Raw genomic sequence first — 18,232 nt, forward strand, 5'->3', positions numbered from 1 at the left:
TATCGGCTCATCTAACAACCACACTACACCAGAAATGTCATGCACTGTTATCAACAAAGAACCAAATTGATACCTAGAATAGTTTATAACAAATGATCATAGTCAGCAATGGACTCCGAAGTTCTCTAATATCCAGCTGCCCCCAAAGGATTCAGATGAGTTTGAACTCTCTACAGTTAGTTTACTTTCTGTGATAGAGTGATATGGTGCAGTTGATTCTTCCGCCAGCAAATCAACTGCAGTTGAGCAAAAAGCTTGCTTTATCATAAGCAAAGCCTCACTACAACCATTGAAAAGTTAGTTCACCTTTCTAGAATATATCCTCACCATACCAAGCAAGAGATGGCTGGACGATCCAAGTGCAATCGGTACTTTAACAAAAAGAATTGAGTCCGCTCAAAATGAACAAAACCAATTATGCATTAGACAACTAAAAGAACAGTTGTTTAAAGAAACAGGAATAAAGAAGCAGAACTGAGATTTCACATTAAAATGATAGACATGGTATTATTTTTTTAATTATTCAAACAAACCAAATTGAAGAGAAGGATATTTCATTCATATATCAATTGATACTAAAATACATCTATATATATACAAATTAAGAATCCTAGATTAAAAAAGAAAAATATTTTATTCCTATAATTACGATCGTATAATCAACATTTATTATTATTAAACTCCTATAATTAAGCCCTACAATTTGTATAATCAGGCCTTATATAGTAATATACATATTTACAGATTATGTAACAATCCCTTTCAAGCTAAGGCATATATGTTAATCATGTCCAGTTTGTTACAAATACAATCAACTCGAATCTCATTTATTGCCTTAGTAAAAATATCCTAGCTGTTCTCCAGTCTTCACATATCTTGTAAAAATAAAATTTTGCTGAATTTTTTCTCAAACGAAATGACAGTCAATTTCAATATGCGTAATTCATTCATGAAACACAGAATTAGAAATGTGAGCAACTTGGTTATCACACCACAATTGTGTTGGTAATAAAATCTAGAAACCCACTTCAATCAAAAATTGATAAACCCACATTATTTCACACACAGACTGTGTCATAGCTCTATATTTTGGTTCTGCACTAAATCGGGATACAACACTTTGCTTATTACTTTTCCAAGACATCAAATTCCCTCCAATAAATACATAGTACCCTGTAGTAGATCTTCTATCTATCTTGAAACCTGCCCAATCTACATCTGAGAAGCATTCAATGTGAGTATGTTTATGATTTTCGTACAATATGCCAAGTTTAGAGCTCTCTTTAAACAGCACAGAATTTGTTTTAAAGCTACCTAATAATCAACTATCGGAGAAGACATAAATTGACTCACAACACTGACAGAATATGCAATATCAAGACAAGTCACTGTAAGATAATTCAACTTTTTCACCACTCTTCTATATTTCTCAAGTTTTTCAAACAGCTCACCATCTTTTGTACATTGTAAATTATGAATCATTGGGGCGCTACATGGTTTAGCTCCCAATTTTTCTGTCTCAACTAATAAATCGAGCACATAATTCCTTTGAGAGAGAAAGATGTCTTTCTTTCTTCTTATCACTTCAATACCCAATAAATATTTCAACACCCCTAAATCTTTTGTTTGAAGCTGAGTCTGAAGAAATGAGTTAAAAGAAGAAATTCTCACAGTATCGCTTCCAGTAATAACAATATCATCAATACACACAACTAGAAAAATACTATTAACTTCAGATTGTCTATAAAAAACTGAATGATCACATTTGCTCTATATCATGTCAAACTTTTGAACAGCCTCGCTAAATTTTTCAAACCAAGCATGAGAACTTTGTTTCAAATCATACAAGGATTTGCAAAGATGACAAACCTTCCCATACTCTCTCTGAGCAACAAAATCAGGCGGTTGCTCAATGTAAACTTCCTTTTGAATGTCACCATGTAAGAATTCTTGATATCCAACTGGTGTAAGGATCAATTATAGATAGTTGTCATGGAAATAAATAAATGGACAAATGTCAACTTAGCAACAAGTGAGAAAGTGTCAAAGTAATCCACCCCAAAAGTTTGTGCACATCCTTTGACAACAAGATGAGTCTTAAATCGAGCCACTGATCCATTCAGATTAATCGTAACTGCAAACACCCATTTGCATCCAATTGCTTTCTTTCCTGCAAGTAGCTTTACCAAGTCCCAAGAACTATTATCATCTAAGGCATTTATTTCTTCCATCATAGCATCACTACAACCAGGATGAGATAAGGCTTCATAAGTAGTTTTGGGAATAGAAGTAAAGTCAAGTGATGCAATAAAAAAATAAGAAATAAGGGACAAGTGATCATAAGAAACAAAAGAAGAAATTGGGTAAGTATACTGTCTTTTACCTTTTCGAAGAGCGATCGGAAGATCAATATCACTAAGGATTGGATCTAACGACAAAGAGATAGGTCTAGGACATGTATCCGAAGGCTATTGATGTTTGGAATAGACCAAGGTAAAAGGTGGTCTGGTAGGTGTAGACTCTTCAGGTGGAAAAACCTCTGGAAAACAAATAGATATAGGAGGAGTAAGCGAAGAAACCTTCGGAAGGCGAGAAGATGCAACTGCATACACCAACAAATCCTCATCCTCCCTCTGAATGAAGTAAGAGAAAGAAATGGAGAAGAAAAAAGTGTTCTCCAAAAAGGTAACATCAGCTCACATAAGATATCTGTTAAAAGTAGTATAAAAACATCTATACCTTTTTTTAAGACAAGAGTACCCAAGAAAAACACATTTTAAAGACTTCGGATCTAACTTTGTGACATAAGGACAAATATCATGAATAAAAAAGGCACTACCAAATATCTTAGGTTCAATAGAAAACAGAAATTTATTTGAAAAGAGAACACTGTAAAGAATCTAACCTTGAAAAATCGAAGAAAGTATACGATTAATCAGAAAATAAGATGTGAAAACAGCATCAACCCAAAATTGTTTGGAAACTTGTATTTGAAACAAGAGTACTCAAATTATTTCAAGAAAGTGTCTATTTTTTCTTTCAGCTACTCTATTTTGAGATGGCGTGACAACACAAAAGGATTGATGAATAATGTTCTTTTGAATCATATACGATTGAAAGGATTCATAAAAATATTCTTTAGCATTATCACTATGTAAGGTATGTATAGAAACATTGAATTGTGTTTTTATTTTAGCACAAAATACGCAAAAATGAAAAAACAGTTCAGAACGATTTTTCATTAAATAAAGTCAAGTCGTACGAGAATAATCATCAACGAAAGTAATAAAATATTTAAATCTAATTTTAGACACAATAGGACAAGGGCCCTAAACATTTGAATGAACTAACTCAAAAAGAGAATTAGCTCGTTTATTGACTCTAGAACTTGAAGACAGATGATGATGTTTAGCAAATTGACACGACTCACAATCTAACGAAGATACATGGCGAAATTAACGACTTAGAGTTTTCAATAAAGATAGAGAAGGATGTCCCAACCGACAATAAGCTTCGAATAGAGTTAAGGTACTAGAACACACAATAGATCTTGGCACTTGCATATATTAAAAACATAAAGACCCCTAGATTAATGTCTTCTACCAATAATCTACTTTGTCATAAGATCCTAAAATAAACAATTATCAGGAAAAAATTAGACACAATAATTACGGATGAGTGAGTTTACTCACAGAGATTAAATTGAAAGAAAACTTTAGTAGACTCAAGACAGATGACAAGAAAATTAATGGTGTTGGATCAACAATGCTAACACCAAGAACATATGATGTTGATCCATCTACTAGCGTAACACTAGATAGGGACGCACGTGAGTAAAAAGTAGAAAAAAGATTAGGATTGCTTTTTATATGATTTGTAACACCAAAATCAATGACCCATTTAAGTAATGAGGAAATAAGATATATATTTGGTTTACCTGACTCAGCAATGACAATGATAGAAGTCGATAAAGACTAATGATTCCTGATACTGAGAGAACTTGGCATACTCATATACAGAAATCATAATAGTCTGTCCTGTTGATGAATTGGCTGCAGTGTTAATGGCTACAATATGTGCTAATTGAGATTTTGAAGCCCGATTATGTAATTATCTACAAGTGCGCTTTGTATTTCCCAGCTCATGATAGTAGTAGCACACAATCCCTCCTATCTCCTAACTCCGATCAATAACCTTATCATAGTTGTTAGTTCCCCCTCCTCTATTACCACTCTTATTATATGACCATCCAGTTTCCTATGCATTACTCCGACTAACAAGAACACTATTACTTTGAAATGATGGGGTGCTATTTGTGCGAAGTATCCTAGTAAGTGTGTCATGCAAAGATGAAATCTTAAGACTAGTAAATATTTAAGATTTTGCAGTTTTGAACTTAGAAGTAAGACCAGCTAGGAAGCTCAAGATGGTCATCTAACCCCGTTGAACTTGTTGAATTTTCACATCAGCACTAAAAGGTAACAATATATTAAGTTCTTCATAAATTGTTTTGAAGTCCATAAAATAAGATGTGATAGTCCTATCTTGTTTTTCTACACAATAGAAAGTTTTGGACACCTCATATATACAAAAAGATTCCCTCTTCCAAAGTACAAGAAATCTAGATATTTAATTAGTTTTTTAACCAATTCACAATGGTTAATTAAACTAAATACCTCACTTTCAATGAAATTCCGAATCTACAAAAATAATCTAGCATCATTTATCAGTCATGCTTGTCTAGTACCATCCATAGAAAGGGTCTGTATAAGGTGTTCATCTTTCTCAAGGCGCAGCAAATACAATCAAACGATTTTACTTCATTCTAGATAATTAGACCCATTAAACTTGTGTTCAGTGATTTTTGATATCACAAGAACCATATCAACCATAATTATAGGTTTAGTATCAATCATAATAACACTTAAAACAACCAAATATAAGAAACAAGAACAAAACGTCTGACCAATTGATTTCTACAACAATAGGGTACACGAATATGTTGCACAGAGAAATAGAATAGCAGAAAAAAGAACTGAAATCTGATCAGGAAGAGAAATCCAGCAACAGCAACTATTTCAACGATGGCACGTGGGAAGGCAAACAACGACGGGATTATAGGGTTCTAAACCGCCAACAATGTCTGAGTATAATTATGTCAACGGTGAGAGCTCACACGCATCAGAACTAGAGATCAAGCCTGAACATTGCAGAAGAAACATGCGACGCATGTGGTTCACAAGCTGTGCTTCCAATGACCAAATTCTGGGGGTGAGAAGAAATAGTCACTTTACGAAGGGTGTCCTATGAAGTTGCTAACTAAGGCAGAAAATTATTTTTAGACTTGCACACTAAGACAAATCGGCCTCTGATACCATGAAACAAACCAAATTGAAGAGAAGGATATTTCATTCATATATCAATTGTTACAAAAATACATGTACATAAATACAAATTAAGAATCCTAGATTAGGAAAGAGAAATATTTTATTCTTATAATTATAATCGTATAATCAACGTCTACCATAATTAAACTCCTATAATTAAGCTCTACAATTTGTATAATCAAATCTTATATGGCAATATACATATTTATATATTCAGTAACAATTATTATTATTATTCTGTAATAACTAAGCAACATTCCTCAAAATGTACAAACAATAATTAATGAAAGATCATTTGCTTGGTTTATTGCAGCAAAGTTAAACAATCTTGAGCATCTGTAAAATTACATCCAAATCTTTAGAGAAAAATACGCACGTATTAATATCTTCACACTGTACGAGTGACAATATTAAGATCAGACCACACTTTTCTCTTTGATTTGACCGTCATGGCAATAAGATAAAATATGTAAGCAAGCATTATTAACTAAAGGAAACCCACAAATCTTACTACCTAAATAATAGTTATAAAGCAATGGTCTAATCACATTTTGTGAGAAAAGGAATTTAAATACTGAGCAAGGTGTAGGTTACAGAACAATAATGATCATGGAGTTTAAACCAACAACAGCATTGCAAAATTGGTATTAACATCAATAGAATTCAAAGCTGTGCCAGTTAAATGATTTTCACATAAAACTCGTTCTTTAACTACTACTAAAAATTCAAAAGTTAATATCTTGTTTCTTTAACCTATAATAATGACAGTAAAATTAAAACTTCTAGAGAGAAATCCTGGGTTCAAGCCTCTATCATATTTGTAAAACTCTCTGATTAATTACTTATCAAAAAAATAATAATAATGACAGTAAAATACTTAAGAAGACTTACATTAGCTCTGCATAAGGGGAGCCTATCAAATATCGAAAATTCCTTCTCTCTCTTTGTATGATATTATAAAGTAGAAGATTTAGATATACCAAAAACATCTCAATAGCTGAAAAGAAAATTCAAAGAAATACTAAATTAACACAACAATATGCATTTATAACATAAACTTCAGCAAGGACAGCAAGCTAATTAACCAATTCCACATTGAGTAATTGTTTTCTTTATTTTGTTTCCGAATATTCTGCAGCCAAAAGATGGAGTTTAAAAACCTACACCGTAGAACATTTATTATTTTCTCCATTCTTCCCTTTTAAGAAAAGCATGAGAAGATAACAAGGAAACAAATAATATAAACTCTACCACCTATGGTAAGTTCACTATCTCATACTCAGTTACAAAATAAAAATAACAGAATCCAACAATTTACCTTTAATTAAGACAGGATTCATAGAACACAGCAACATGCATCGATAACACTAGCTTCAGCAAGGGCAGCAAGCTAATCAACCAATTCAACAATGAGTCACTGTTTCCTTCATTATGGTTCCACATATTCTGCTACCTAAATTTAACAACCTACAAAGCGGAAAATTTATTATTTTCCCGTTCTTTCCTTCTAAGAAAAGCCCGAGAAGATAACAAGGAAAGCAATAATACAAACTCTACCACCTAAGGTAAGCTCACTAGCTTACACTCAGTTACTAAATAAAAATAACAGAATCCGACAATTTAGCTTTAATTGAGACCAGATTCATTTAACACAGCATTATGCATCTATAGCACAACCTTCAGCAAGGGCAGAAGGCTAATTAACCCATTCAACAATGAGTTTTTGTTCTCTTCATTTTGTTTCCGCATATTCTGCAACCTAAAGATGGAGTTTAACAATCTACAGACTACAGCATGGAAAATTTACCATTTTCTAATTCTTTCCTTTTAAGAAAAGCATGAGAAGATAACAAGGAAACCAATAATATAAACACTACACCTAAGGTAAGTTCACTATCTTACACTCAGTTACAACATAAAAAATAACAGAATCCAACAATTAGCTTTAATTGAGACAGGATTCAATTAACAAAATAACAAAATTTCATCACGTTAGGGTCCAAAATAAGGCTCTGAAATCACTAAAAGCAATAAATTGTAATACTAACCTACTGAGGCTCTGATATCTGTATCGGCCACCTGGTTCTTTCTAAACATCTTCTCTTTATGAACAGCTATCCATATAGTCCTTAAAGGCCCTTTCTTTGCCAAAATAAACTGAATAAAACATTTCTCAACCCAAACTCAAAAATACCCTACTTATCATACACCAAAGAACGACTTTCTATTATAAATTATAAACCCAAATTGTGGACTTCCAGATACAAACACTGGATCACTTCAGCTTAAGAAAACCAAAGTAAACACTTGAAATTCACACAGAAATTGAACTCCCAAAAAACCCTAAATTATTCAAAACACGAATTCAAATTAAACCGAACAAAACTCACCAAATTACCAATAAGCCCACAACCCTAACTTAAAAAACAACACAATTCGCCCAAATAATACCCTCCAAAAACCCTAGTTACCAAACCCAAAATCGACAAACTCCCATACTTGCTAGAAAGACAAAACCCTAATTGCTATCCCACACACCACCGCCCTCTTCAAATATCTGCGCAATTAACCAAACTGGCCCCCTTTTCAACAAAATTTACCCGACTTGCCATCCTCTAAAGATCGAATCATGTTGAACTAAGTTCTGAAGTAAAAACCCTAGATTTAGGCCAGGAAAACGACATTGCGTAAAGCTTCTACCTTGCAGCTGAGTGAGAGATCGGGAGTGACAAAGGGAGTCGAATTGGTTTGAATTTTCAGAGAATAATCTAGAATTACAGAGACAGAAGCGCCTTATGATTTTGGTTTTCGTTTTCAGATTTTAGAAAGTGCTTCTGTTTCATGTTTTTGTGTAGCTAAGGTTTGATTGCCTTACTTGTCACAGTTTCATTGGTTTGAATTTTGGGGTTATGTAGGCTGTACCGGTCGGGCCTAAGGCTTCAGGATAAGGCCTATGGGACATCCTAGCAAGGCCTACAAAAAAATGAAAAAAAAATAAATTTTGAAAAATGATTTATAAATAATAAATTACATAGCACAATGAGCCGATCAATAGTTCAATAAAATGCGGAGATAAGCTTGCTAAAGGGGGATATTGATTAAAATAGCATATTTTTTTTCTCTTGTATACATATATAGTCACATTTTTTCCTATTATATATAGCCTAAAATATAAAATATCTAAAATATTTTTTAGGTTTTACACTCATCCAATCAAGACTCACTCAACTAAACATAAACTCATTCAATCAAAATATAAAACTCACTTACTCACCCAATTAAAAGTGAAATATAAGATGAAATGAGATGAAAATGTAAAAGAAAGATCGGTCGGCCAGCCAAGCACCCAACCAACCAATTTATGTTTAAAATATTGGTTGGCCAATCAATTTATTTTTAAAAATTGATCAGTCGGATGCGTGACAGATGGGCTATCCAACCCCAAATTTAGTAATCTTTTTCTTTTAAAGATAAAATCAACTTAAAAAGTAGTTATATTTGCATAATACAAAAAAGGTGATTATATATGTATAAAAGACAGAAAAAATTGTTATTTTAATTAATATCCCTCCTAAAGGCCTATGAAGATATAATTTAGAGGGTTTTGGATTGTGTCTCAAGCCTTGTTATTCTAATGAGCCTTGTTATTCTAATGTGCCTTGGCACGACATGGTGGGCCACGACAAATTTGATCTAATATGACCTACAAATATGTCTAAATATCTCAATAATTTGAATCAAGATCAAAATTAAAATATTTTCAAATTGAATTTAGGTCAAATGACTATTTCCCACCTAAGGTTTAGTGTAAATCCAACTTCTCACCCACTAACTATCGAAAATCTAAATACTCACCTATTTGTTAAATTTCATTATTACTATCAGGGAAAAAATTGTCATTTATAAAAATATTAAAAAATAAAAATTTATCATATTTTTAACTCTCAGGTTTAAAACTAACAAATTCCCCACTCCCCTCCTAAAGGTTTGAAAAATCAACTTTTCCCTCTAGAGTTTTTCCAAGATGTTGTCAATGGTCAGAGAAGACAGCAACGATGGCGTTTTGTCTCCCTCTTGGCTTTTCCATCAACCCTCTTCTATTCCCAACCAACCTCGACAGATGAGAGCCTTCGTCTCCAAACAAAAATAACCATTCATCTTCGTCTTCGTCTTGTGTCTTCGTTAAGAGACAACCAATTCATCTTCATCAGTCAATTTTGCCTACCAATGATAGTCAAAAATGAAGCGTCGCAAAAAGAGAAGTTGAGAAGGAGGGAGAACCCAGTCCCTGGCAATGTCTGGAAAAACCCTAGGGGGTAGATGAAGTTTTTCAAACTTTAGGTGAAGATAATTTGTTAGTTTTTTAAATATGGGCGGGTGAAAATATGATAAATTTTTAGTTTTTTAAAATATTTTTTTAAATAACAATTTTATCCCTGATAGTAACAGTGAAATTTAACACACGAATAGATATTTATATTTTCGATAGTTAACAAGTGAAAAATTAGGTTTACACCAAACCTTAGATGGGAAATAGTCATTTGGCCTTGAATTTAACTTGTAAATCTAGAGTAGCCCTTATTCAAGCTTGGTCGAATGAAATCTAACTTCAGTTTTATTTAAAACACAATAAATAAGATATGTTCGTTGTATTCGTTACCAAAAAAGAAACACATGTTAATATTATTAACATTCATATGGAAATTATGTATAAATAAACATTATTTTAAATATTTAAAATATATTTCTGATTTCGTGTTTGCACATGTAATGTGATATCATTCAATTATAATGTGTTTAATGATATCACATAGATAATGGGTTGTTTTAACATATCTAATAAACACAACAAAAATACAAGAAGATTAAGATATTAACATATGGTTTTGTTTCATTCGAGCTGTTTAAATTCAAATTTAATTTCGAATTAAATGAATCAAATTTTAGTCAATTTAGATCAAATCTAAAATATATTATTTACAAATAGAATTGAAATTTTAGCTCGTCAATCTCAAATTGATCTTGAACTAACTTTTATTAATTGAATTGATCTCAAACTAAATCATATTTGAGCTTAGTTTGGATTGAATTTAACCTTAGTATTGTTTTGGACTTGACCCAAGTTAATTTGGTCTTGAAAGCAAGTTCGATTTTGTTTAATTTGGTTCAATTTCATTTAAATCGAACTCGAACAGGGAGGATTGACTCATTGATGAAACTAAGTCAAACTACAGCTAGAGTTTGGCTTAATCTATCTTAGTTCAGTTCGAACTTAATTTATAACTATATTCAAATTATATCGAACAATTATCAAAATATCGTAATTTTATTAATAAACCGCAAACTCAAGTTATGGATTAAAACCACAAATCTAAATTACAAATTCAAGCCAAGCTTCGAACGTTGAACCTAAGAACTAAACCGAATTTAAGCTAGTTTTAAGTTTAACTTGACAAATTCGAATCAAACTCAAGACAATCAATTTTTCATTTAAATTGAATTCGAACCAAAAGGTGTTCATACTTGTTCGGTTCGTAACCACCCCTCATCTTTGCATGTTGAACGAAACATGGGTCAAGCCTTTGATTTAATTTGGTTGTTTGCTCAATACACATTTTTTAGAGTAACCTTACACTATTATATTGTTTATGATATTCACCACTCTAGCAAATCCCTGCAAAATTTTCTCTTTTAGGCATTTTACAAACTTGTGGAAGGAAAAAAATATAAGAGGATTCTTATATAATTTGGATTTTTAAAATATTTTTTCTAATTTTAGTTAATTTAGAGTTATATTATAATTTTCAAAAATGAAATTGTTGAGATAAAATGGTAATTTTACTTTCTAATATTGTTATTTCATTAACTTAGTTAAATTTGAGGGGGGAAAATGTTTGTTATGCTTGATTTTAAATAGAAAAGTATTATTTATGTCAACTAAGAATGAAAAGGTGCTTTAAAGCCAATCATTGGGTGGAAAATGTAATTCAGCCCCTTTTATTCAAAACTCAATAACAATCGAAGTAATTACAACCATATGAAATAAAACTATATACAATATCTAAACACTCAACTATTGTCGATACTTGTCTTTCTAACATTTTTTTAATCTGTCTCTAAGACAAATTATACGATAGTAAACATCTCTCAAATTTGTGTCAATTCAAATTGTGTCAAGTTACTAGCATATCAACCCTTATCCGACTCAATTTACTTCAAGTCGTATCTAGTAAACTTGGAAAACTCAAAATAAATTTCATGTTAAAAGATTTCAACCCTAACTGATTTTTTCATGTCATGTTGAGTTATTAAGTCGTGTTAAAAATTGTCAACTCTAGGGTTCATAAGTAGTAATTTTTTTAATTTTCCATTTATGTAGGTTGTTGAAGAAGTTATGAAGTTGGTAAATATATACCAAGACAAGGAAATCAGTATAACAATAACAGGATATAGTCTAGATGCAGGTCTTGCTACATTGAACACAACTAATATAGTGTCCAACGGATATAATAAGCCAAAACCTAACCCAAAGAAAACGGAATTTTTGCTCACATCCTTTGTGTTTGGGAGCCCTAAGGTTGGAGATATAGCCTTCCAAACTGAATTTAATAAGCGTATACTAGAAAGGAAGTTACGTCTCTTGCACATTGAAAATGTCAATGACTTAATCATTATGATTCCACCCGAAAGTTATGGTAAAGTGGGAAATGAGAGAACATTTACCCGAACCAGTGCAAGCTTAGATGAGTATGGCAAGAAAAGAATGGAACATAATTTGAAGAATTATATTAAAGAAATTTGTGCGTTAACATATTCCTCCAGCAAGGCGTCATATATTCCTCCCCCTGAGGAAGAGTTGGGTTGAGTGTTTTCTTGCTTCTAGTTTGTTTATGGGTGCTGGTTGGCACGTTTTTGAGTGTTGACTTATGCTCAAAACCATTTGAGCAATCTGCCTTGTGTGTCTGTGAGTGGAAGAAAATCTGCCATGTATTGTGTGTGTGGAAGAAAATCTGCTGTGTTGTGTAAGCATGAGAGGATGAAATGTGAGATTTTCTTGGTATCTAATTTAATTTCCTAACACCTACACTTAAAAAAGATTAGTACATACAAGCAACTGGTTACATGCAGATAAAAAAGAAAATTCTATAAGAGGTTTTCACCTGAAAAATAAGTAATTAATCAATTTTATGTTATCATATTCCTTGGCGATGTAAAATGTTCATATATACCTAAATCTCTGTCATGTTCTGCAGATATGAGATTTGTTAAAAGTCTTAGAAAACAACCAAAAACAAGGCTTATCAGGGTTAAAAAACTATCAAAAAGACCTTAGAGATATTACAAATCATAGCCATCCATCTCCTCTCACATAATCATCATTTACCCCCTTGATCATGTTAACGTTGACTGTTAGATTTTATCAATGCAGATAAACACGTCAGAAGTTTTAAAAGAGTTGAGGTTAGCACAAGTGATACTTTTTAACATTTCGAATTGAAAGCATTCTGAAATGTACTTAGGATACAAGGTAAAGACATCCTAATCACTTCTTTTCGCAGCTCCTATAAACCACCTAATTGATATCTTTCTTCTTTTGTGGATATCTATTCTACAGAGGTACTCATTTTTCCTTTTTCTTCAATAACATTTAAAACTTTCTCATCAAAAAGAAAAAGCAATGAGTCAAGTTCACCAAATCTGCAAGGGCATTGTTAAGCCAGTTAAAAAATTAAAAAAGAAAATTTTGTTTCTCAATCAAGAATGCTGAATTCAGACACCAAATTTCTAGGAAACTTAAGAAAGAAGTATGAATAAATTAACTTTGATAAAATATTAACTGAAGATAATTGTCAGGAACTAAGATCTAGTAAGTAAAGTAGGCAAAAATAAGGAAACAAGAACGTACTCGCCATGCAAGACCATGGTGAAATCCATCACCACCTTTCTCTTCAAAGCACTAATTTAAGGTACAGTACGTGTTCTTTTTCTGGAGGCTATCTCAGAGGCAGGTGGAGTGGGCTCCAATTTAAAAATTGAAGACTTTCTTCCAACTGAAACAACAAAAAATTCATTTCAGTCATAAATATAATTTTAGAAGCATAATTTACATGACCATAAAATTCCACAACTCTGTTAGGATACAGCATTCAATATATTGGCTCATCTAACGACCACACTACACCAGAAATATCATGCACTCTTATCAACAAAGAACCAAATTGATACCTAGAATAGTTTACAACAAATCATCATCATCAAGGATAGACTCCGAAGTTCTCTAATATCCAGCTGCCCGCAAAGGATTCATATGAGTTTAAACTCTGTACGGTTAGTTTACTTTCTGTGATAGAGTAATATGGCGCAGTTGATTCTTCCGCCGGCAAATCAACTGCAGTTGAGCAAAAAGCTTGCTTATTTATCTTAGGCAAAGCCTCACTAAAATCATCGAAATGGTAATTCAACTTTCTAGAATATATCCTCACCACAACAAGCAACTTTCTAGAATATATCCTCACCACAACAAGCAACTTTCTAGAATATATCCTCACCACAACAAGCAAAAGATGGCTGGACAATCTAAGTGCGATGGGTACTTTAACAAAATGAATTGAGTCTGCTCAAAATGAACAAAACCAATTATGCATTAGACAACCAAAAAAACAGTTGTTTGAAGAAACAGGAATAAAACACGGATTTATGTGATAACTAAGGAACATTTCTCAAAATGTACAAACAATAATTAATGAAAGATCAACTGCTTAGTTTACTGCATCAAAGTTAAACAATCTAGAGCATCTGTAAAATTACATCCAAATCTTTAGAGAAAAATATGCACATATTAATATCTTCATAATGTACGACTGATAATATTCAGATCAGACCACGCTTTTCTTTTTTATTTGACCATCATGGCAATAAGATAAAATTTGTGAGTAAACATTATTAACTAATGGAAACCCACAAATCTTATTATCTACATAATAGTCAGAAAGCAATGGTCCAATCACATTATGTGAGAAAAGGCATTTAAATACTGAGCAAGGTATAGGTTACAGAACAATAATGATCATGGAGTTTAAACCAACAACAGCATTGCAGATGGTATTAACATCAATAGAATTCAAAGCTGTGCCTGTTAAATGATTTTGTCACATAAAACTCATTCTATAACTACTTCCAAAAATTCAAAAGTCAATATCTTGTTTCTTTAAGCTATAATAATGACAGTAAAATTAGAACTTCTAGGGAGAAGTCTTAGGTTCAAGCCCCTATCACGCTTGTAAAACCCTCTAATTAATTACTCATCAAAAAAATAATAATAATCACAGCAAAATACTTAAGAAGACTTACATTAGCTCTGTAAAAGGAGGAGCCTATCAAATATTGAAAATTCCTTGTCCGTCCTTGTATGATATTATAAAGTAGAAGATTTAGATATACCAAAAAGATCTCGATAGCTGAAAAAAAAAAAGAAAGAAATACTAAATTAACACAACAGCATGCATCTATAACATAACCTTCGGCAAGGACAGTAAGCTAACTAACCAATTCCACATTGAGTTATTGTTTTCTTCATTTTGTTTCCGAATATTCTGCAGCCTAAAGATGGAGTTTAAAAACCTACACCGTGGAAAATTTATTATTTTCTCCATTCTTTCCTTTTAAGGAAAGCGTGAGAAGATAACAAGGAAACGAATAATATAAACTCTACCACCTATGGTAAGTTCACTATCTTATACTCAAGTTACAAAATAAAAATAACAGAATCAGACAATTTAGCTTAAATTGAGACAGGATTCATAGAACACAGCAATATGCATCTATAACACAAGTTTCAACAAGGGCAGCAAGCCAATTAACCAATTCAACAATGAATCATTGTTTTCTTCATTTTGTTTCCACATATTCTGCTACCTAAAGATGGAGTTTAACAACCTATACTGTGGAAAATTTATTATTTTCTCGTTCTTTCCTTCTAAGAAAAGCATGAGAAGATAACAAGGAAAGCAATTATACAAACTCTACCACCTAAGGTAAGCTCACTAGCTCACACTCAGTTACAAATTAAAAATAACAGAATCCGACAATTCAGCTTTAATTAAGACCAGATTCATTTAACACAGCTTGCATCTATACACAAGCTTCAGCAAGGGCAGAAGGCTAATTAACCAATTCAACAATGAGTTTTTGTTCTCTTCATTTTGTTTCCGCATATTCTGCAATCTAACGATGGAGTTTAACAATCTACAGACTACAGCATGGAAAATTTACTATTTTCTAATTCTTTCCTTTTAAGAAAAGCATGAGAAGATAACAAGGAAACCAATAATATAAACTCTACACCTAAGGTAAGTTCACTATATTACACTACTTGCTTAAAAAAAAAGACCTAATTACTATCCCAGACACCGCCACCCTCTTCGAATATTAACCAAACCAGCCCCCTTTTCAACAAAATTTACCCCACTTGCCATCCTCCGAAGATCGAATCGTGTTGAACTGAGTTCTGAAGTAAAAACCCTAGATTTAGGCCGGGAAAACGACGTCGCGTAAAGCTTCTACCTTGCAGTTGAGTGAGAGATCGGGAGTGACAGAGGGAGTTGAATTGGTTTGAATTTTCAGAGAATAATCTAGAATTACAGAGAGAGAAGCGCCTTATGGTTTTGGTTTTTGATTTTAGATTTTAGAAAGTGCCTCTGTTTCATGTTTGTGCGTGGCTAAGGTGTTTGATTGCCTTACCTACCTGTCACAGTTGCATTGGTTTGAATTTTGGGGTTTTGTAGGCTGTAAGGGTCGGGCCTAAGGCTTCAGGATAAGGCCTATAGGACGTCCTAGCAAGGCCCACGAAAATATTTTAAAAAAATAAATTTTGAAAAATGATTTATAAATAATAAATTACATAACACGGTGAGTCGACCAATAGTTCAACAAAATGCGGAGATAGGCTCGCTAAAGGCCCACGGAGAAGAGGGTTTTGGATTGTGTCTTTAGCCTTGTTGTTTTAATGTGCCTTGCAACATCATGGTGGCCCACGACAAATTTGATCTAATATGACCTATGAATGTGTCTAAATTACCCTGATAATTTGAATCAAGATCAAAGGTAAAATATTTTTTAATTGAATTTAGGCCAAATGACTATTTCCCACCCAAAATTTAGTGCAAATTCAATTTCTCATCCGTCAATTATCAAAAATCTAAATACCCACATATTTATTAAATTTTACTATTACTATTAGGGGTAAAATTATTATTTATAAAAGTATTTAAAAATAAAAATTTATTACATTTTCACCCCCTAGGTTTAAAACTAACAAATTTCACCCCACCTAAGGTTGAAAAATCAACTTTTCTCTCTAGGGTTTTTCTAGGATATTGTCGATGGCCGGAGATAATGACAACGATCGCTTTTTGCCTCTCTCTTAACTTCTCTGTCAACCTCCTTTTTTGTTCCTGACAAACCTCAATTGATAAGAGTTGGAGACGAAGGTGTTCCTTCGTCTTCCAATAAAAATGATAATTCATCTTCATCAAAGATAAAAATGATACATTATCGTCATCTCTCAGACAACGACAACATGTCATCTTCTTCTCAAACAAAGACGATTCATCTTTGTCTCACATCTTCATATGGAGATGATCGATTCATCTTTATCAATCAGTTTTATCAACCAATGATAGTTGAAAATGAAACACCGTTGAGAGAGATGCCAGAAAGGAGGGAGAACCCATCCACTAGCAATATCTAGAAAAACCTTTGCGAGGAGATGAAGTTTTTCAAATTTTAGGTAAGGGGAATTTGTTAGTTTTTAAATATGGGAGGGTGAAAATATGATCAATTTTTAGTTTTTTTAAATATTTTTATTAAATGACAAATTTATCCCTAATAGTAATAATGAAATTTGAGAGACTAATAGGTATTTAGATCTTTTATAGTTAAAAAATAAAAAATTGAGTTTGCACCAAGCCTTGGGTGGGAAATAGTCATGTGCCCTTGAATTTAACTTGTAAATCTAGAGTGGCCCTCATTCAAGCTTGGTCCAGATTAAATGTAATTTCAATTTTATTTATCACACAATAAATATATGTTCATTGTATTCGTTACCAAAAGAGAAAGACATGATAATATTATTAACATTCATATAGAAATTAGATATAAATAAACATTATTTTAAATCTTTAAAATATATTTTTGATTTCGTGTTTGCACGTGTAGTGTATTATCATTCAATTAAAATGTATTTACCGTTATCATATAGGTAATGGGGTGTTTTAACATGTCTAATAAAAACACAACAAAAATACTACAAGATTAAGATAATAACATATAGTTTTGTTTTATTCAAGTTATTTGAGTTCAAATTAAATAAATCAAATTTGAGTCAATTCAGATTAAATTTAAAGTATATTATTTTCAAACCAAATTGAAATTTTAACTCGTTGATCTTAAATTGATTTTAAACTGACTTTTTTGAATTGAATTGATCTCAAACTAAACTATATTTGGGTTTAGTTTAAATCGAATTTAACCTTAGTATTGTTTTGGACTTGAACCAGGTTGATTTGATCATAAAAGCAAGTTCAATTCGGTTCAAATTAGTTTAAATTTATTTAAGTCAAACTCGAATAGGGAGGATTGACTCATTGATGAAACTAAGTCAAACCCAAGCTAGAGAGAGTTTGGCTCAACTATCTCAAATTCGGTTTCCAGCTTGATTCATATCTATATTCAAATCATGTCAAAAAATTATCAAAACGATATAATTTTGTTAGTAAATTGCAAACTCGAGTTATAGATTAAAACCACGAATCTAAATTATGAATTCAAGCCAAGTTTCAAACTTC

At 32.1% G+C, this 18,232-nt stretch overlaps 1 protein-coding gene across 43 annotated transcripts in view; it reads right to left on the reverse strand.

Annotated features, from left to right (window-relative positions):
* Positions 1 to 16,132, reverse strand: part of LOC123218832 — a 37,610-nt gene extending 21,478 nt beyond the window's left edge. For 3 of the 43 annotated variants that reach the window (XR_006502758.1, XR_006502761.1, XR_006502754.1), the window contains exons 1-9: positions 14,934 to 16,132; positions 14,739 to 14,845; positions 13,871 to 14,001; positions 13,614 to 13,776; positions 13,294 to 13,438; positions 7,436 to 8,360; positions 6,706 to 6,854; positions 6,279 to 6,384; positions 74 to 5,265 (exon numbers count right to left, since the gene is read on the reverse strand). Coding sequence is in view for 2 of the 43 variants with exons in the window: in XM_044640486.1 (XP_044496421.1) it covers positions 103 to 236; positions 328 to 371; positions 1,870 to 1,961; positions 2,058 to 2,241; positions 6,279 to 6,384; positions 6,706 to 6,742 (597 nt within the window). In the remaining 41 variants the exon portion in view is untranslated. Of the gene's footprint in view, positions 1 to 73; positions 5,266 to 6,278; positions 6,385 to 6,705; positions 6,855 to 7,435; positions 8,361 to 11,356; positions 12,401 to 12,849; positions 13,086 to 13,293; positions 13,439 to 13,613; positions 13,777 to 13,870; positions 14,002 to 14,738; positions 14,846 to 14,933 lie in introns of those variants that run through there. The other 40 variants (XR_006502768.1, XM_044640486.1, XM_044640485.1 and 37 more) reach the window with 40 other exon arrangements.
* Positions 16,133 to 18,232: the final 2,100 nt, after the last annotated feature.

This window comes from Mangifera indica, chromosome 6, assembly GCF_011075055.1.
Source record: "Mangifera indica cultivar Alphonso chromosome 6, CATAS_Mindica_2.1, whole genome shotgun sequence".
NCBI lineage: Eukaryota > Viridiplantae > Streptophyta > Magnoliopsida > Sapindales > Anacardiaceae > Mangifera > Mangifera indica.